This window comes from Periophthalmus magnuspinnatus, chromosome 10, assembly GCF_009829125.3.
Source record: "Periophthalmus magnuspinnatus isolate fPerMag1 chromosome 10, fPerMag1.2.pri, whole genome shotgun sequence".
In the NCBI taxonomy this organism is placed as follows: Eukaryota; Metazoa; Chordata; class Actinopteri; order Gobiiformes; family Gobiidae; genus Periophthalmus; species Periophthalmus magnuspinnatus.
Window position 1 is genome coordinate 33,958,957 of NC_047135.1, and position 21,780 is coordinate 33,980,736.

Here is a 21,780-nt window from a genome sequence, read left to right on the forward strand (position 1 = left end):
ACTTCTTCCACATTTTGAGAGTAAAAAATAATAGAGTTGTCATCAAACAATGACAACCGGGGCCGTATATTCTGGGGCGTGAGCTAAGCAGCTTAACTCCGCCTCAAAGTGGACACAGAGAGAGCAGATTATTCAACAACCCGGCGCTCCCAAAGATCAGGCCTGTGGTATTTGCCCCCTGCAAAGCGACGACATTGCCTATAATCTGCAATGACAAAACAGGCAGCTGCTGTTGACCGGGGGGGGCGCGGCTCTTGATCGCCCTCATCGCAGTGACAGGCCGTAGGGGGGGGAGAGAGAGAGGACGGGATCGTTAATGTATCATTCACTGGGCCCCGGCTCCCTGCCCCGACTGCAGTATGAAAACATAACTGTAATGAAAAACGTATCGATCCCATTCTCTTCCTTTTAGACAAATTGCTGCATTTTCTCTGGCCTTTTCATCCGAGCCCCAAAAATGAAATGCGTGGAGACGACATCATCATCATCATCGTCATTGCTCACGAGGGGACGGTATAAATTAAAACCCTTGTGTTTGAAGGTGTGACTCACGTTGACTCCGCGACCACTGGAAAAACAAAGTCCACGCGTTTCCGTTAAAGGGAGGTCGGATCGTCTGAACGCTACACGAGTGGACGCGGGAGACTTCGGAAAGAGACAGCCCCCCCCCGCCCCGCCCCGCCGCCTGCTTATCTGCGTAATTATTCTGAAGGCCATCTTTCCTTTGATCTAACCAGACCCCAGTCTAAGTGTCCTTGATGGAGACACGTCTTCCACGTAGCCGCTTTCTGGCCGCCCTCGTGCGCTCTCTCTTTTACCGCCTCATCGGAAACGGCAGAGAAAGAAGCGAGCCGAGGCGAGGAATACTTTTGTCAAATTCGGCTAATTTCGACACGGTAACGGCGTTGTCCTGGGTCAGACGTAATGAAAGATTTTGAAGGGCTATTTATATGGACCCAAAGGCAACTTTTGTCAAGCTAACATGCGCAAAGTGACAAGACAGACAGCTCAGGTGGATAACCATCTGGCCCGTGCGCGGTCCTCCTGCATTTCTAAATTAAAGATGGCACGATAGGCGGCCAGTATCTAACAGAGCAATCTCCATTCTTTTGGTGAAGGGAAGGGACTTAAAGGAAATAGATCAACCTAGTGTCCCAAGGGTCAAGGGTTTGTTTAATGAAGTTTTATCGCTGCTCTCTGCTCCTTTCTCTTATCATTAGGGTGGTCATAAGGGGACACGAGCGCTGCGCAGACGTGGGGATCTCAAATGTATCGATGACATTGGTTTACTGCAGACGACTGGACACGACCTCAGGGGAGTCCATATTTGATCAAATTTCCCCCAAACAGAGACGTGTTTATGAAGAAGAGAACCCACAATAACAGTACGCGTCATGTGGTCTAAAAGCCGAGAATTAAGAGCAGTCGTGTCACAATCAGACTGTTTATAAGAACGGACGTAGCTAACCTGCAGTGAGCCTCGTCATTCTGGTGTTAAATGTTTGTATTAACGCACTCTACATGATCCTGGGGTTCATTGTGAGTTTATTTTTTAAGTTTATTTTTAGTTATTTTGAGTTTTTGCTTGTTTTGTTTTTTTGTTTGTTTTTTCTGTTATTTTAAGTTTTTTAAAGTATTTTTTATTTATTTTTTAATCGTTTTTTTTTATTGTTTTTTTTTTTGTTATTTTGAGATTTTTTTTATTTTATTTTATTTTGAGTTTATTTTTTGTTTTGTTTATTAAAACTGTGTCTTCTCTCTAACTGCTGCTGTCAGACTCATCATTTTGGTCTTAAATGTTCGTATTAACCCTCTACATGATCCTGGGGTTCATTTTGACTTTTTGCTTGTTTTTTTATTAATTTTTTTGTTATTTTAATTTATTTTAATTTATGTTTATTTTTTGTAATTTTGAGGGGTTTTTTTGTTGATTTTTAATAGTTTTTTTAATTAATTAATTAATTTATTTTTAGTTATGTTGAGATAGTTTTGTTTTGTTTTTGTTTTTTTTAACTGTGTCCTCTCTCTCTCAAACTGCTGCTGTCAGACTTGTCATTCTGGTCTTAAATGTTCGTATTAACCCTCTACATGATCCTAGCGCTTTTATTTCACTATTGTGTCTGTAACTCAAGATATGAACATTAATAACAGACCAATCAGGCACCTTCTTTCCGTGAGATCGCTCCTGTTAGCGTTAGCAACACGTTTGATTGACAGCATGTGGGCGTTAAGGGGCGTCACCTTCAACATCCTCGCTCCAGATTGGCTCTTTGGTTGCTATGATACTCACAGTCAGAGTCTCTATAAACGCTCCAGCCCTGATGAGCTTCATTTGACCGGAGCTGAACGCTGTGGACGACGTCGCGCTCGCTCAGTCCACTTTTGTGTTCACAATAGACTCCATTAAACAGATTTCTGAATTGTAAAAGTTCAGTTGTGCAACCTTTGTGCTGTTCGGATCATAATACCACAGCAGAGTGTAATCCAAACAGATAAAGCTTATTTTTAGAAAAACTTTTATAATACTAATAAAAGTGGAGTTTGCCGACAGCGGCGGTGGACAATGGGTTTTTACAGGTCAGTGTTCGACTCTTCAGACCAGAGACAGAAACGCAGACGCTCGGTGTTGTTTTCATGTGACGCTTTGCAAAAAGTAGATAAAAACAGGGACATTCATAAAAAATAGTGACATTCTACCAGGTCATTTTCTACTGAATCTGATTTGAAAAACACATTTGAGATTACACGCATAAATCAGACAAAATAACACTGAGAAAACATGAATGCATCACACCAGAACATGTTTAACTGTGTAAATCTGTGTCAAAGTCTGGAAAGCTGTAGGCTGTTGTTTTCCTCCATCCATTTGAATAATAAATGACCTCATCTTTGATATAATACAGCCATTATCTGTTTTACCATTATTTGGACAGCATTTGAACATGATGTTTCTGACGGGAAAACGCTCATTTGAATATGACTAACAGGCCTAAGTGACTATTCATAGACACTATTAAAATAATGTGTTGCCAGTGTCGTGTGACGGCAGATTCTCTCTTTTGTGACGGCCTCGCACGAGTTTAACCTCAAATGAAAACACATCCTGGAAATGTATTTGATTTGTGCAAGAAGCTTCATTTGAAATTCCGATCGGGAGCGTCATAGCAACCAAAGAGCCAATCAGGAGCGAGGATGTTGAAGGTAACGCCTCTTTCTGCTCGTGCCACTGGTTTAGCAGGAGGTGGACCCCAGTGAGAAGCAAGAAGGCGTCTGATTTGTCTGTTATTAATGTTCATAAGCTTGATTTACCGACGCAATAGTGAAATAAAAGCAACAGGATCATGTAGAGGGTTAATACGAACATTTAAGAGTAAAATGACGAGTCTGACAGCAGCAGGTACAGAGAGAGGACACAAATAAAATAAACTCAAAATAACAAAAAAAAAATAACAAAACAAAAAAAAAACTACTAAAAATAACAAAAAATAATAATAAAAATAACTAAAAATATAAACTTAAAATAACCAAAAAAAAACAACAAAAAAAACAAGCAAAAACTAAAAATAAAAAATAAATAAATTCAAAATGAACCCCAGGATCATGTAAAGTGGGTTAATACTAATAATAATACTTACGTTCCATCACTGACCTGCGTTTGTTCAAAGCCAAATTTAAAATGGCTTTTAATCACTTGTCCCTGTGACACTTTATTTATTTTAATGGTGTAATGTGCTTTGTTGACCTATTTGTGTGATGTTTATTGTTCTTAATTTTGTTTTTAATGTTTTACAAAACTTTGTCATCTTTGGTTGTTGGAAGGTGCTATAGAAATAAAGTTTGATTGATTAATACGAACATTTAAGACAAAAAAACGAGTCTGACAGCAGCAGGTACAGAGAGAGAAGCCACAGTTTTTCAATAGAAAGTGAACTGGAGCCAGAGTCGATGGAGCCAAGAGCGCGCCCATGATCACTTCCTGTTTGGAACGCGGTGGCTAGCAGGTTAGCTACGTCCATTTATATAAACAGTCTATGGGAACGACAGGCTAGACCCTAAAACGGTTATTTTTGTGTTTGTTTTGTTTACGTTTTTACCTTATTTGTTTGGACACGGGCTGCAGATGTGACATACCATAATATTAAAAAACACGACTTGTTTAAATTGCACGTTCGTAAGGATCAGGCTAATTCCAGGCAGGTTCCTTTTGCATAAATTACATGTTTGAATTGTTGAACTTTTCTACTTTTTTTTCCAACAAACTGCCACTTAACTGATCAAAAACTGATAAATATTTAGTCCATTATTTTTAGTTATTTTGAGTTTTTGCATGTTTTTTTTAATTTTTTTAATTTTCTTCCTTTATTTTTAATTTTTTTCTAATTTTGAGGTGTTTTTTTTTATTTTTAAGTTTTTTTTATTATTTATATATATATATTTGTAATTTTGAGGGGGGTTTTTGTTTATTTTTAACAGATTTTTTTTTTTTTTTTCAGTTTATATTTTGTTTTGTTTTTTTAAAACTGTGTCCTCTCTCTGTCTCTGCTGCTGTCAGACTCGTCATTTTGGTCTTAAATGTTCGTATTAACCCTCTACATGATCCTGGGGTTTTTATTTCACTATTGTACTTTTTTCCCCAACAAACTGCCACTTAACTGATCTAAAACTGATAAATATTTAGTCGAGGTCCTACACAAAACAATGTAATCACTAGAAAAACATAAAATCGTGTCATACGCATTTTCATTACTCAAAAACCTCTTGCTAACGCGTTTCTCTACACCTCATAAAAGCACCGCACACGTCCCATTGTCCAGACTTATGCCTCCAATCCCGCCTCATCTTCTTCACTGGTTTTTGATAAAGAATGTGCCGCATTTGCTCGGAGCACTCCACTGTATAATTGTTCTTTGGTTCATACGTGTCAGGACGCTGTCACAAACCACGGCCCACAGCCCTAATGGGGTCGCCCCACTTTCCCCCCTTCATACCGTCTCCCGTCTCCCAGCAGCCTTTGTTCCTCATCGCACAATCTGGAGATGTTGTTAGCGCGTGGCCGACAGTGATGTTTGGTGACAGCGCTCTGGACAGGACGGTGCCCTCGAGTGGTCCGAGAGTGTCACAACGCCCCCCGCCCCCGCCCAGCCACAGCTTCCAGGCTCCACCTTTGTTCTGGTCGAAGCGAAAGCACTGGTCAAGACAGAGGAGGGTAGAAAGTGAACGTATTTCATCTTTTCTATAAATTATGAGTAGATTTAACTCGTGTACATTAATCCTTTAAGGACTAAACACATTATAGACCATTATATCTCATCTAGACTTTTCGTTTTAGCCGTAAAAATCATGTTAAAAGAAGTATCACCCTGTACTTTTGCCTTTTTTTCCCCACACGACTACCTCCATTTTACATATCCATCCCGATTTTTCCTTTGACACATTGAAAAACCGCGCTCCAATTGGTCGTCTTCGAGGGACGGCGATAGCGCATTACCGTATTGACAGTAACATATTTAAAGAGCCTCATGCCTCCGCTTTGAGACGCCATTTTGAATTTACATGAAGCACGATTGTTTGCGGAGTTACGGTGATGGAAAGTCCACAATCGTGAGTCGATCAGCGGCGAAAGCATCCGACGCTATAGGGTTAGGTATTTTCAGATACTGTTTTCTAGCTCAACCAGTCAAAAGTTTGGACACGCCCTCTTTCAATCTTTTTTTTTTTTTTCTTTGTTTACTACTTTCTACATTTTAGATACAGAAAACATCAAATATATGAAGTAAGATCTATGGAATTATGAAGCAAGGACAAAGGTAAATAGCTCTTTTAATAACTTTATGTCGTCTTTATGTATGAAATGTATAAAGTAGTAAAAAAAAACATTGAATGAGAGGGCGTGTCCAAACATTTGACTGGTCGTGTACTTCAGTCAAGGTGTCAAACTCTCCGTAGTCAAGGTGGTTTAAGTGTCTTGCCAAAAGACACAACACAAAACAGGAAGAAATGTCTGGTAATCGACTCAAAGTGGCATTTTAACACGGCTTGAAGCTCAAAAGAGTCAGAGTTGTGGTTTTGTTTCATTCACACATGTTTGATTAGCCCTTTATTATCAGTTTGTTTCCATCTCCAAAGCTCAAAACGCTCCGTTCCACCTTGTGATGTCACGAAGTGGTAGATTTCAAGTTAACATCCGCCTACGTTTGACCTTTAGTTCAGTAGAAATGGGCAATTCCAGAGCTGAAATGATCCAAATGATTCTAGAAATGAAGGTGTGTGGAGTTTAAAAAACACAGCGGAGCACTTCCTGTATCACCACACGATGACATCACAAGGTGGAACAGAGCGTTTTCAGTTTGAGAGAAGAAGAACTCGGCCTAAATCTGCAGGTTTGCGTGTTAAACGTTTGCGAATGAAATCAAAACACAACTCCAGGTCTGTTTTTGACGAGAAAACAACATTATCACACATATCAGAAAGCGGGGTAACACGGGCCCTTTAAAATGTACAAACTGTCAAGTATATGGTCACTCCACACACCCCTGGAAGCTATTTCAATACGAGCCGCTGCCGCACGTCACACACACAAGAATCTGACACAAAAATGGGCATCGATGTGCAGGAGGGGCTCACAAACATTTTGCTGGAAGTGGCATATTTGTGTGTGTGTGTTGTCTCTGCGTTTAGGACCATTGTCATCACATTTGAGCTCAAAAACATGCAGAGTTTTCACATAGCGGCTGTGTAGGATGATAAGAGACCAGCTACACGGCCTGTTTGCGGCTGATAACTGGCACTCAGCACAAATCAAAAAACACCTTGGGGTGACTCCGATCATTTGTACAGCCCGACGTCACAGAAACTCAGAGGAGGAAGTATCAAGCCTCACTGCCCTCAAATGGAAACGCCGCGTTGTAGAAGCATATCTTCAAGTGAAATGCTTATGCCATGATTTAGAGGCATTAGTGGAAAATCAGCGTTAAGCGTGCAGCGTATCGGCCGTGGAAAACAGCCCCAGACCCACCCCCAGAGCCCACAATCTCTATTCTTGTGTTTATTAGGTGAAATGTGGTGGGCCGACTTAATGTGGCCAAACAAACAGTGCATCAGTCAGTGGTTCATTTGTGTTGAACACCACACAGAGACAATGGCACTGGCCTCTCCATAGACTGTTAATGGCTGGGCTTGGCAGCTTCTTACTTGCGGGAGCTTGGGCCCCACTGTTTGCTTTAGGCACTAGTAATTCACCAGGCTGAGCAGGCTCTCTGCATCTGTGCAGGCTTTACACAAAATGGCAGGCTGTTACCAAGAACAGGCAGGCAACAAAAAGTGCAAATGCGTTTAAAGCAACTTGGTAAAATGAGGTTTTCCATGAATAAAACAAGAATTGTATTGTGTGGTGTGTGTATACCAAGTTTCTTTTCTGTTCTGATAAGTGGAATAGCCATGGTATTGTAACAGAGAAAAAGGATGAGCTAAAAGAAAGAGGTAAGTGCCAGACGATGTGCAGTAAAACGAGTCGGGCTCGTTCTGTATTGGACCTGTCTCTGTGTTTCTACATAAGTGAGATAAATCCTGGATCGATGAGGACAGGTAAATGAAGATTTGTGCAGAAAAGTGGAAGTCGCAGCAGCGCAAACATTATTCAACAATGACATTCACACAACATCCTGACTCGGCACAAAACTTCATTATTTAATCACCACTTGAGTGAAAATGGCGGCGCACTTCCATATGCAGAGCATGCAGCAGAACTGGAAATTAGAAAAGAAGCTAAATCGCATATGGCTTTGCAATGAATCAGCGCCGTGACTTCCATAAAGTGAACAGTAATGGGAAAACGGCAATGTCATTTTGAACAGGCAAGTCAGAACTCTCCGATGCATTAAAAAGATTGGATTTCTTTATTAACTCATAGCACTCAGAATCCACCGACACATCACACACTGGTGCACGAAGACTGGGACTTGAACCAAAGATCTACTGGTTTAGAGGCGTTTGTTTGTACGTTTTAGACACATACAAAAGACATCAAATATACGAAGTAAGATATATGTTAAATAACTCGAGTAAATGTGATAAGTGACACTCAGCACATTAAAAAGATTGGATTTCTTTATTAACTCAAGCCGCTGGTGCAAGAAAACTGGGACTCAAACCAAAGATCTACTGGTTTAGAGATTACTGCTGCTATTGACCGCACCACAAACACATAAGAGGCCCTCAAATCTCACATCGAGTGTCAGCCGTACAGCTAAACACAGTATAATTCGACTCTTATCTTAAACCTCTGAGATACTTGACAGCTCAGAAACATCACAGGAAACTTACATGACATGGTATTCCCACCTTTGTTCTTATTCCCAGTGTGTTTCCATAGCGTTCCGTAATTAGGTGCAAACTGGGGATCCATCGCGCGGCTTCCTACCACATACTGTGAAGATATTGTAAATCAGAAGGATCCATTTTCCACCGAGCTCTTCTGGTACCTGGGTTTTTTTACCGTCACTTTCTCAATTCCAATTAGACTGTCATATCAGAAATAATGGAGATGAATAATCTTCCAAGGCCTTTACCTAATGAGTGATGGGTATTTCTGGGGGAAAAAGGTTTTTACGCCTCAAATTAAGTCATTAAAAGCGCCGTTATAGAGATATGTGCTAATATGTCTCAGTCAGGCGCTGGCCTACATTCACTCTCAAATTGGACACCCGGTTGGTCATTAGCAGTCGCATGGCACAAATACCTCCTTATATCCACAATACTGGCCAGCGCACGTCAGCCCGTCCTTAAGATAACACAAACTAATTAAAAACTATGTGAATTAAGCTGTGGTGGAGGACGGCGCAGCTCAGAGTAGTAGTAGTAGTAGTAGTATCCATCATTGAGGTTAACCCTGTCACGAATTTACGCCACTGACGCAATAAAAACGACAGAACTATCCTCAAAAAATGATTCTCGGTTAAAAAAAAAAGCACAAACAGCTATAAATAAACAGTTTTGTAGTTAGTTTATATCTATATTGAGTCATAGAAGTGATTTATTCAACTTTCCGCAGCGCAAATCGAACGGTAAAGCAGAAAAATAACACAAAAGTCAGGACTACTGCGAAGAAAAAGTCCCTACGATAAACACTGACCCCAAAAAAAGAGTGATCCATCGAACATATATGGAACCGTAAGTCAGTAAAGTGTTTATCGTGACTAAAACTAACGTCATTTTGAGGATCTTCCGCATTATCAGGGCTGTAGAAACAGACGTACTGCAGTATTTTGTAGTAATCATAGCGGTTGTGGCATTAAAAGCAGTATTTTCTTCTACTAACAACGTTTTAATTAAGTTAGATTGTAATAAATAGCACGACAGTTAAACGTTTTATACAGCGGGCTCTTTTCACGGAGCTGCTTGGCTAGTTTTGGTTCTGGTTTTCCCAAAAAACTGCGGCGCTGCACTTCCTGTTCCGTTCGTTGTGTACTGGAAATTAGCCGAGTTGTGCTAAAATAAATCTATATTTAAAAACCAGGCAGCGGACAGTGAGTTACAGATGGATAATCACAGACTTCCTTCACTACGATGGAAATACTTCACTGGAGGAAGCGTATTTGTGTCTTGAAGCTAATGCTAATGCTAACTCACACTAAAATGAATTAGTGATGTTAAAATAGCGCTACAATCTGCATAAAAAAAGAATAGACTTGTCGTTAGATGTGTTTTCCTAACGTTGTTTTGTTCTATTATGAGATTTCAAATAGCTTAGCATTAGCATTAGCATTGAGACACAAATACCTACTTTTATAAACATGTTTCCTCCGGTTAAGTGCGTGTCTTACATCGTCGTAAAGGTCTTAACACTCCGTCTGTGATCATCCATCTGTGACTCGCTGTCCTCTGTCTGATATTTAAATATTGATTTATTTCAGACTCGGCTAAATCCTCGTTGAGAATGAGCCGAGCGGGACGAGCGGATCCGCGGTAGAACTACCCCGTCGGCTCTGTGGAAAGGACTCATCGTCTTTGTCAGTGTCTCGTTTAACTTCTCGGTGTAGTGTGTTGTGTAAAATGGAAGTATTCGAGTATCAAACAGAGGAGCTTTCATAAAAACAGTTTGACACAACATGATCTGCGGTGGATCTTCCTCCGCCCACACGGCGTCTCTGCTAATGTCAGTGTATCTGCGCCGAGCGACTGCTGCCACGGACTTAACCTGTACAACAATAATAATGAGCAAATGAACAGATGTGTCGGACGCGCTTTTATAAACTCATCATAAATATTACCCATCAGCACTGGGGATGTGTTAATTATGTCATTCTCACATAAGTCTAAGGATCAACAGAACTGAGACGAGAAAAAGACTTTTGGCTGTTTTTACTTCACAAAAATAGAATATGTTTCAAGGACGAGCAAAACTGGAGACTTTGGTGCCAGAAACGCAATATAATAATCTGTTACAAACATTTATCCTCACACCTGCTCCTGTTTTAATGTTTTAAATGGGCTTATGTACTTAGTGATTGGGTTTGTTTTTGTTTGTATTGTTCTGTACTTTAACAGGGCTCCGACTGGGCTCTCCCTCTACAAATAAAGAGAAATAAAATAAATGTACCAGACGGTGCCTTTTGTTGTTACAAAAGCCATTATGTAGAAGTTATTAGGATTCTGATGTCACTGTGACACATTTATGTGTAACCTCCAGAGCTCGGCGTCTTAATAACTGTTATGTTCCACAGGATTAGAGTCAAAATGCCCCGTGCACTGGAGCAGAGCTGTTTGCCAAATCTTACTAAACAAGTCCAATATGTAGAGTAAGTGCAGCCAAATGACTCACTCCACAATAGACGACTCGACTCGTCTTGTTGTTTTAAAATTCACTGACAGTCACTGCCAGGAATGAAGATTTATGTTTCTGTGAACGTTCAGATATGAAATTATATTTCTTATTCAAAATGATGCAGATCTGTGCTGGATGTACACCCACTTGTAACGAGTTTTTGACATTTGACAGATTCAGACAGTGGTAGCAGAGGTACTACTCTTCAAATACTACAGAGCAGTACAGAGTGTGTTTTTGTTGTACATAGTTGTGTTTAGAAAAGCATAAACCTTTGCACCGTCACTACACAAAGGTGAGGAACAACAACCAGACCTCTGCTCTTCTGGATGTTGATCTGTTTCACAAAAATGAAATAACTGCACCCGACAGTCACGGTTCTGCTTTGCAAGTCCATTCATAACACTCCCTTTGTATGAAAAGAAATCACATTTTGGTTGACAAGAATATTGTTTTGAGGAATGCATTTGGAAGTGTGATTATAGTGAAACAAGTGACACAAACTACGCCACTGTATCAACACTAAATTATTAATAGAAGCAGCTATGAGCCCACAGTCGCAGTCGCTCCCATCACGCCGCAGCCTGGCCGGCCCTCGCTTTGCTCCTGGTGCTGTGTTGACTCAGAGTATTTGCTCGCCTAAGGCTTCAGCTCTGGACACATTCACATAATTAGGAAAGGTCACTGTGCCTTCTGTCTTGTCAACAAATTCACTTCAAGATGACAAATATTCTGGGCCGGTCTGTGCCGAGCCTCCCTCTGCTTCTGTCGCCTGTTGGGTGCCAGCAGCGCCTGTCTAGGTAGCCCTGGGTCATTTCTAATTATGACTTTTGCCCATCGCGCTAAAAAGGACAAACAATGAGCTGTGATTTATGAATTTAAATTAGTTTTATTTAAGTTTGAACTGATCATAATAACCTCACAAATAGGTGAATAATACTTTACAGATTGTGACATTTTAACAACAAAAAAACGCCAACTCGAGTAACCTTCAAAGTTTCTTCGTATCCCACCCGCCGCACGGAGTGTAAGTGGCTCTCACATCGCTCCCTGGTGGTCTTACTAAGGAACTATTAATCTACGACGCTCCATACTGCATTCAGATGGGCCGTCCCCTGACATCGCCGCCTCCTCCTCCTCCTCCTCGCCCGAAGTAAAGGCCAGCAGTGCACCCCAAGGATCCCACACTCTCGCTTAATATGAGCCGCTCAAGACACCTCGGGGTATCCGGGCACTTCCGCTAACGCTGACTGATGTCCAATTAACCATTAGCCGAGTATTGACCAGCGAAGAACCACGCGGCATCTCCTTACACGTTTAGAATGACGATGAAATTTGACTTTACGTTTTAATCGATGCGAGCGATGACTTGTCGTGTTCGCGGGACAATGTAGAACGTGACGGTTTGGAGGGGGCAGATGGCGCAGATTGGGGGGGGGCCCCGCGTTTATCAGTTTACGATAAAACTGTACGGACACGTGGCCAGGTGCGGAATGAAGTTTTGATTTGCTCGTCGTGCGATACAAATGTCAGTCGCTGTCGTTATAGTTTCTACAAACTCGATCCGCTTTATGAGCTCTAAATCTCACTTTTTTCCAAATTAAACACAGCTCAAAAGTACGTTTCCACAGGCCTGACTTTGATCCGTTCACCTTCACATGTCCAGTGTTGTGTGCTCGGAGTAATCTTCTCCCATCGAGAGAACACAGCTGCATTAGAGGTTCAAGGTCAGCCCTGTATGTGCGCTCTCTCTCTCCCAGCACCGAGGGATGTAGGGAGAGAGGGAGAGACGGAGGGCCCAGGGACAAGAACATTCGATTAGAGCCTCCAGAAAAAACCCCTCGCCCCAACAAGTGCGTCGTTACTTCGCCTCGGTGGGACTTCAAATGTATGATGATGTGTTTCTTCAATCATCCCGATACAAATCCAGCAGAAACTCACGGACGCTCGAGCCTCAGCCGAGAAAACAGCGTCAGGACCATGAGGTTTGTCTGACAGAAACGCTCATCTCAAGTCAATCTGTGATATATTTACTTATACTGTACTAGTAGAGGTAAAATATGAGCCGCACACACGACACTGAGAGAAGCAGCAGCTGTGGACGCAGGTGGAATCGTGTTAAATTTAAAATCTCAGGTTCACAGGACAAGTCGGTATGTTATTTTACACAAGATGGCCATTGTTGTATAAAAAAGGCATCTTGAGTAAGAGTAAAAAGGTTGTTCAAAGCTCTTCAAAAAGACCAAGAACTCATCTCCGGCGTGCGCTGACCTCTCCGCGGTGGCCTTGAAAATAAAGTGGTGTGTTTGTGGTCAGCAGCAACAGAAACACAGCCGTAGACTGAGGCCAATCTGCAAAGTGCTGATCCTTGACGAGCGACTCCTGTGAATTACGCTCCCGTTTTCCATTGAGGTAATCTCATCCCATATTACAGGTCAAAGGTCACTTTTATGCTGCCTTGATAGAGCGGCCCACAGGTTATACACCGCGGGCCGTTTCTATTGGGAAACAGCCCAACTTCAGTTGCTAAGCACTCTCACAGAGGCCTGAAACACAGAAATGGGGTAATTGAAACAAAAGGGCAGAGTTTGACAGAGATATAGTGCCTTTTGCAGGGCATTGCACAGACTGCAGAAAATAACAAAAACGCCCACAGCCTCACCCAGTGTCCTCTCCCCTCTTTACCGAGCCGCCATTTGCAAACGATAAGGGACATAGTGAAAGATAAGGCGTCTGGACATTTGTAATCAAACGGAGCGTGTGGCACTGTTGTTTAACACCGACCTGTGGAGGCGTGTAGTTTCTGACTTTACGCAACTTAAGCTGAACCATTAGCTCAGAGCTCATTAATCAAACACAAAATGTATTCTGCTGCTGTTCCTTGAATTAAATAACAATCGTAGCTGTGCCAAGCTCTGACATTTTGAAAAGAAACACACTTGTGTAAACAGACTTCATCAAACATGCTCATGTGTGAGTCCAACAGCGCGTTTGGCTAAACCGCTCTCATGTTCAGAATCACGACTGTGACGCTGTTTTCATCTCAGATCATCAGATCAGTATTTGTGCATAAAGAGGCTAATGTGTGCAATTTACTAAACACATTTACAAAACTAAATACTTCTGCTTTTCCATCTCACTGTTGTGTGGGCGTCGCAAGATTTCATATAGAACAAACTCTGAAAAGACGACCAGCTCCTGAGAATCAACCAAAGCAAATGTGATCGGAAAATCAGAAAGTAAAACACTGATCAGCTCATTGTCTCTGCAGTTAACTTCATCTCACACGTTTCACTCTTTGTACAAGACGAAACAAAAACAAGATTTACAATGTTTTGACGAGGGACATCTGGCACAGCAGCCATTTATTACGACTGTACCAATAAAAGGAAATCTAGAAATGAGAATATTACGCAATAGATTTGAGCTTGTTGTCACTTAATGGTTATCTACTTGCATCATCACGGGCTTTACACCCCGTGGAAATTGCTCTAAGGTTGACAGCGCACACAAGTAGGAAAAATGCCTGATACCAAATCCCCAGCTCCCTCCTATGAAGACAAGACAACAATTGCTTGGCAACGCTCTCAATGGGCACAAAGAAAAACAAACGACATATCCAGGATTTTTCAGTCGGTCGGTTTACTTTACTGTGTGTTTGGATGGTCTTTTAGCGGGAATTAACTGGGGACAGGTGACGCACGGCTTAATGTTTAAAGGAAAAGCATAAAACTATGAGAAAATTGCGTGTCTGTTTTTTTCTATAAGGCCGAGAAGAACGTAAACATGTCAGACAAAGCTTTAAGACGGGAGAATATCAGGAAAACGCTATGACCGAATGAGTTACGCTTATTTTGGAGCATAAATATTAGATTTAAAGCAACAAAAACTGAATATAATGCAAGAGAACAAAGAAAAACATGCACTTATCATGTCAAAAGCCAAATTAGAGAATGAAAACACTGCACAAATCAGGTTGAAATGGCTCAGGACAGTCCCAGCCGCACTCTTCATGTCTAATACTGTAAAGTGCTTGGATTTGACCCAAAAATACACAGCTACAGTACATCTGACTATGCATTTGTGTTATTAACTTGAAAATAATAAGAAAAAACATGATTTTAAACATTCACATCCCATTCTTTTTCATTCTAAAGCTCAAATCTGACTGATAAACCTTATTTCACGCAGACAAACAATTACGTTTTGCTGTAAAAAAAAGAAAAAAAAAAACACAACGCCGACACGTGGGCTTTGGGGCGGAGACAAGTGTGGAGTCAGCGTTTTGTCCTGTTGCTAAGTGGAGATGGACTGATCCCATCTGAGCCCGTCCTGAGCCCAGATGTACAAAAGGAGCCGCCACCAAATTACCTCCCCATCCATTTCTGTAGCTGTCCTATAAAAGCAGCCCGTGCGCCGTGTTGGGAGCTCGGAACCATGATTGTACTGACCTATAACACATGATGGAGTATGTACCGCGCTAGAACAAGGACAAGGGGCTGCCTAAGAGTGACCCGCAAGAAACAACACTGTATATGTGCACGTTTACCTTTATATGAACAGAAACTACTACAGCAGAGTGTTAAGATCATGCACAAAATGATACAAAGCTAAAAAACAACTTGTAATTTTTAATATTGCTTTTTTGCAGTTAAACTTGAGGCAGGTACAAGGCTAAAACACTTTGGATTTTTTACATTTTTTTCATTTTTAGGGATTTATGACAGCGTACGAACTGAAAATACAAAAAAATACATAAAAGTACATTATTGCCGTGTGGAATACCCTCAAATCCTGCATCTGCTGTGTTGTTTTGCTGCGTCCCGGTCACTTTTAGCCACGTTCTAACCTTGTCTAAACAGCATAAACTAAACCCTCGTGCTGCTTTCACAAACCTCCAGCGTATATTGACAAAATTGTGCATCTATACAAACGCATTTTCTTACGCAGCACTTTGAGGGTCAGCAGCGTTCACACCTGGCAGCGTCCGGCGGTCCATCAGAGACAGAACAAATAGAATGTACAAACACTATCACACGTGTGGGAATTGGGAGCTTTAAAATTGACCTAAAGCTGCATTTGTCCTGTCTGTGGGAGGAAACCAGAGCACCCAGGGGAGCACGATTCAACAACGGATGAGCATACAAGCCCCCAAACATGGAGTAATTGCTTGTTTTGGGGCCATAGCGACAGAATAAAACCCAAAAAAGACAAACATTTAGCTCACAGATGATGCCAGTGACTTGTAAATACCACCACACGCAAAGTTAAAGTTGATATACGAGTTCCCCGGAGCTGCTCTGTTGATTTAAGCCTAATATATTCATAATTATCTGCTAATTGATGCCAGAGTAAAGCCTTTTTAATTCATCATCTGTGCGTCCTGAAGCAAGAGACACAATTATAAGCATGTTTGTGTTCTTGTCCACGGTGAGGTTAACAGTTCGGAAACAAGCGCAGAGCAAATGGAGTGTGAGGGACAGCTGTGTGAGGATGGAAAAATGTGTATTATTTAGATTATTTAAGGAAAAGAGAGAGCATGAGGTAAAGAACTCAGTATCTGCACAGAAACAAGAACAAAACACTGAAGAGACTGAAGCAACTGGGAGAACAAAACCACCCAAATAATTAAATACAACATTATTTATTCCTTGTCTTAAATGATAAACATGAGCAGAGGATGGCACAGAGCATGGCACACACACTGCGCACTGTAGTAGTCCCCTCACACTTAGAGCAGGTCTTTGTCTGAATGAAATGTCTTTTGTTTTATCTGCGTGTGCACGTGCGCCACAGCCTGTAATAAAATGCACCTCATCAGCGGGAGTAGGTCGTCTCCTGACTCTGTAAAGCTGTCAGCACAGCGCAAATGCAGCACGAATGAATGGCCAGGAGCAGAGAAACGTGGGGCTGTACAGTGGATAAGGGTTTCCAAGCAAGGACACAAAACAAACTAGTGCGCAGATGTGATGAGCCTTTAAATGTGATTATTAAAAACACGAGCTGGTTCAAATAACTGAGAGAACACGCAGAAAACACACTGAAAACACAGATAGTAGCCTCATTGTTCGCCCGGCGCCGTCAGATGAACAGCCCCGGCTCAGTTCATGCAGGTGTAGCTCAACTTCCACTCGTGACACGGGCGTGCACGTTTACGCGCGATGGAAAACACGAAATAGAGCCCACGGCACAGAAACAGACCCAGAAACAGACCCATGGACCCCGTGCCCCCTGATCTGCGCCTGGATAAGTTTGAGCCTTGTGTCTGAAGTGTTTATTCCCGGTGTAACCTTGAAGGTGCGTGTGAATCACAAACTGATACCGCAGATTCACGCAAAACTAACGCGTTCACTTAAGCACAACGCCACAGGATGAAGCTCTTACCGTCACAGGTGAAGCCGTCGAGAAGGAGCCAGACCACGAGGAGCGTAGCGCCGAGTCTGGAGCGGACAAAGGGGCCCAGAAGTGAGGGCATCTTGGTGCGGTTTAATCAACCAACTTTGAAGAGGCAAAGCGCGGAGAAAGAGCAGAGCGCGCGGGGCTGGCGCAGGTCCGAGGAGTGTCCACTGTGGCACTTTACGCCTTTTCTTTACAACGCCCAATTCTTGTCCTCAGCACATATCCTCGTGCCGTTCTGTGGCCATCTGTATCCCGCTCGTGCGTCCTCGTTGCTCAGAACAACGCATCACAGGTGGAGGAAATGAAGTGGTGCCTCGCGCTCGTCGCTTCTGTGAATCACTCTGCAAACACTAAACTGTCTTTGTCTCCTCCAGACCCAACCCGGAGGCAGTTTCTTCTCTTTGCCGTCACTTTGCACGATTCACTGAGAGAATACCTTGTCCGAATGCGCTAAGAACTGGCTTCAGAGGCAAAACATCTGCTTGCACAGCAATGCTGGACTGTGGAGAGGAAAGAGGCAGCGCGCAGCGGCGGAGCAGCAAAACCCGGAGTGGAGAGACAGAGGGACGGACTGGAGTGGTCCTACAGCGCCCCTCGCCATTGGACAGGGATATTTCTCTGAGTATCATTTACATACCTAAACTAACCCCAGATGGCACGCGCAGCACAATGACATGATTCAACTGTGCGCGTGGATATGTCCTGTACAACATCACATGAACATGATGGATCATGACGCACACACCTCTGTGCACACAGACCCACATCACACCTGACACACTGTGTTTCACTTAAATATGTGTGTGCTTTATCTCTGCAGTGCTGTACAGTGTTGACGGACACACACAAGAAGAAGAATGAGGATTAGTGCTCCCACGAGAGTCTCCACCTGTCAGCAAACTCCGACCGCCGCCGTGACTTATGTGGCACGTGGCTGTTCCTCATTTCCTCGGTGTCAGTGGAGTGATTATAAGACTCCTCAGCCGTGCGTTTTACAAGGCCTGGCACCACCACAGCACATTATTAATACACTCCACTGGAGCTTTTTGTCTCTTTGTTTGTCCATTTCTCCACTCCCACGTGCGAGTCAGCAGAAGAATCAGTGGGAGCAGGACTGGACCACTGTCTTCCAGCTAATTACGGCTCATGTAGATGGATGATGCCTGAGATCGAGAGCTGCTATTATACAAACTCATTAAGACTCCTCGCTCCAGCCCCGGCTCCTCTCTAAAGGTCAAAGTCACAGGCGGAGCGGTGGTGTAAAGGCCCAAACACATGACTCCAAAGCCCGTGTGATCAAACCCTGACAGCGGCATAACGGGGGCGACGTGGGCCTCTGTACAAAGCCCCGTGACTCAGGCCCGGTCACCGCCGCTCGTAACGATCCCTCTCATTTTGGCTAATCTGCCGCGTGGCCTATCAACGACTGCAAGCTGGAGGCATCGCAGCGTGACGCCTTTTTGCTGCAATCGTCATTTTAAGAGAGGATTTGCCGATGTATATAAATACTCGCTTTCATACATTAGCATTTTGCAGAGATGGAATTAGTCTTGGCTTTTTTTTTATGAAATATTTAAGTTCTGTGGAGAGGCTGTGAATAGTCGGAGACGTTCTGACCTTGCTCCGTCGCTCGTGCTACATATTCTATAGGCTACTCTCTTCGGGGGGTGTCGATTTTTTTTGCCCTTTGCTCGTTCTATCTGACTTCAGTGAACAATCAAAGCTCTAGAGGGAGATGACACATACGGCTGTCCATCGATTTGTGGCATTGTAATTAATTTTCTCCCTCGTCAATGGCTTGGGTTACAATATATCTGCAGACTGGGAGCGTGTTCGGCTGCAATCAATCATAGAAGCCAAGACAGATTCCTCTTGTATCACCCTGAATTATTTAAAACATGTGATCCAAAGAGACGCAGGGCCAGTTTCATCAAAGTGCTGTGTACAGGTCTATTGTGTTACACTTCTGGGGCTGGCTGTCCGTCATCGCACCGAGGCAAAGTTTCTCTGACTCACAATTTTAAGGATTATCTGTAATTGTGCCGCACTCACAGGCGGACAGCGCGGTGCTACGCTCTCGGCGAGGAGGTTAAAGGTTCAGTCCCTCGGCTCGTGATTTGTTCAAACACGTGTCAGTTTAAATTCCCCCGTGGCCGCTTCCTCAGTCCGAGTCCGTGCGGTGAGAAACACATCAAAGTGAAAGTGATTTAAAGGTTCGATATGACACGGAATGGACTCGTGTGAGGTTTAAGTCGTGGTAGAATACTGTTATCTCATCAAAAACAGACCTGGAGTTGTGTTTTGTTTCATTCACACATGTTTGAGTCACACTTTATGATTAGTCTGTTACAGCTACAAACCTCAAAATGCTCCGTTCCACCTTGTGATGTCATGAAGTGGTGGTTTTCAAGTGAACAGCTCCTTTTACCTTTAGTTCAGAAGAGATAAGTGGCAACTCCAGAGCTAAAATGATCCAAATGATTCTAGAAATGAAGGTGTGTGGAGTTTAAAAACACAGTGGAGCACTTCCTGTATCACCACACGATGACATCACAAGGTGGAACAGAGTGTTTTCTGTTTGCGAGAAGAGCTCAGTCTAAATCTGCAGGGTTTGTGTGTTAAACATGTGAGAATGAAACAGAACACAAGGCTAACGTGGTCCTAATGGCTAACGTGGTCCTCGTGGCTAACGTGGCCCTGGTGGCTAACGTGGTCCTCGTGGCGGCTAACGTGGCCCTGGTGGCTAACGTGGCCCTGGTGGCTAACGTGGTCCTCGTGGCGGCTAACGTGGTCCTGCAGGTGGCTAACGTGGTCCTCGTGGCGGCTAACGTGGTCCTGCAGGTGGCTAACGTGGTCCTGCAGGTGGCTAACGTGGCCCTGGTGGCTAACGTGGCCCTCGTGGTCCTGATTTCTTACGTGGTACCGGTGCTTAACGTGGTCACATATGTGCACACTTGTATTATATTTGTGAGTATTTTCTTCTCTCTGAAATAGACAGAAAAATACATTTAATGACAGTCGTTTGAACCGCAGAACACTGTACAAACGTGGTCCGTGCCGGTTCCTGCAGAGCCACGCGGTGTAGGGCTAATGATGAGATGGTTTATACGGAGCCCATCTTCATAGATTAACATTAGCACAAGGCTCATTTGTATGACACAGATACTGGTGCGGCGGCGGCGGCGGCAGCGTCTCTGTAAACCGCACAATTACACTCAGAATATATGCGAGCCGTAAAGACAAGTGATTGGCCGGGTCGATGTGCATTGATTTGGATGAAGGTGTCTGGCATGAAATTAATATTATTTATTGTTTACAAACAGCGGCCGCGGTCCCCGGAGGAGGATAGCGCTCGCATGGCCAATGGCGAGTTTCTGCGTTTGCCTGTGGAGAGACTGCAGAGGAGGTGTATCAGCTTCCATCATGACCACAGCTTCACAGCCTTTTGTTTTGTTTATATCACATTAAACTGCAGAGCTTCTCTGGAGAGATATAATTGACCACAGCCTCAGATTAAATGACTGTAAAGATCTTAATAAGCCATCAGCGCATTCCATATTACACCGCCAAGCACTTATGAGGACGCAGCCCGACGAGAATCAAACTGGGCTTCAGCGTTTGGATGCTGCAGCGTTTTAGCCTTTAATTACAAGGAAAATGACAGAGTGATCATTAATAATGTATCAATTTAATTACATCTTATTGATTGGAGCTTCTGAAAAATTAATTATGGCGAAATAAAAATATGACCTGTCCCAGTGCTACAGTGTTACTGACGATGACTGATGTGCTGGTGATTGTGATGATGTTTCGACGTCTCATACGACTGTCTCACCGTACGACTGTCTCATCGCACGACTGTCTCACCGCACGACTGTCTCACCGCACGACTGTCTCACTGTACCACTGTCTCCTCACACGACTGTCGTCTCACCGCACGACTGTCCCATCACACAACTGTCCCCTCACACGACTGTCCCATCACACGACTGTCCCATCACACGACTGTCTCACCGCACGACTGTCCCATCACACAACTGTCCCCTCACACGACTGTCCCATCACACGACTGTCCCATCACACGACTGTCTCCTCACTCGACTTTCTACTAAAGATTAAACACATTATTTGTTCCTAAATCTCATCTTCAGTGTGATGCTCCTGACTCTTTCTCTCCTTTACTGTGCAGAAGAAGATTTTATACTTTTGTCATATTTGTCAGGATTGGCGTAATTTTTAAATTGAGAACTAAAACTCCACTTAAAATACAGAATTGGGCTAATTAGAAAAAAGCTTTTATCGTTTCCTTTAAAACGCAGACGTGGAACATTACATAACTTTAATCCAAAGATTGGCCACAAGTGAAGATAAAATAGTGAGTGAGATCAGTGTGAGTGGAAGAGCCAAATGAGAGGCACAGATATGGGACTTTAAGAAAGCGAGCTGGAGTAAAGTGACTGAGGAGGAGGAGGAGGGGGCGATGAAGGAGCCCACTGAAGGTCCTCATTTCAGCAGCACAGACTGCTGATGAAGCTGAACTTCCAATATCCCACTACCTC

General features: G+C 43.1%; 1 protein-coding gene across 4 annotated transcripts in view; it reads right to left on the bottom strand.

Moving 5' to 3' along the window:
• Positions 1–17,707, bottom strand: part of unc5a (unc-5 netrin receptor A) — a 195,830-nt gene extending 178,123 nt beyond the window's left edge. For 2 of the 4 annotated variants that reach the window (XM_055224847.1, XM_055224845.1), the window contains exon 1: positions 17,207–17,707. In XM_055224847.1, coding sequence (XP_055080822.1) covers positions 17,207–17,297 — 91 coding nt within the window. In that variant the 5' untranslated portion in view covers positions 17,298–17,707. The remainder of the gene's footprint in view (positions 1–17,206) is intronic. The other 2 variants (XM_055224846.1, XM_055224844.1) reach the window with 1 other exon arrangement.
• Between the last annotated feature and the right edge of the window lie 4,073 nt (positions 17,708–21,780).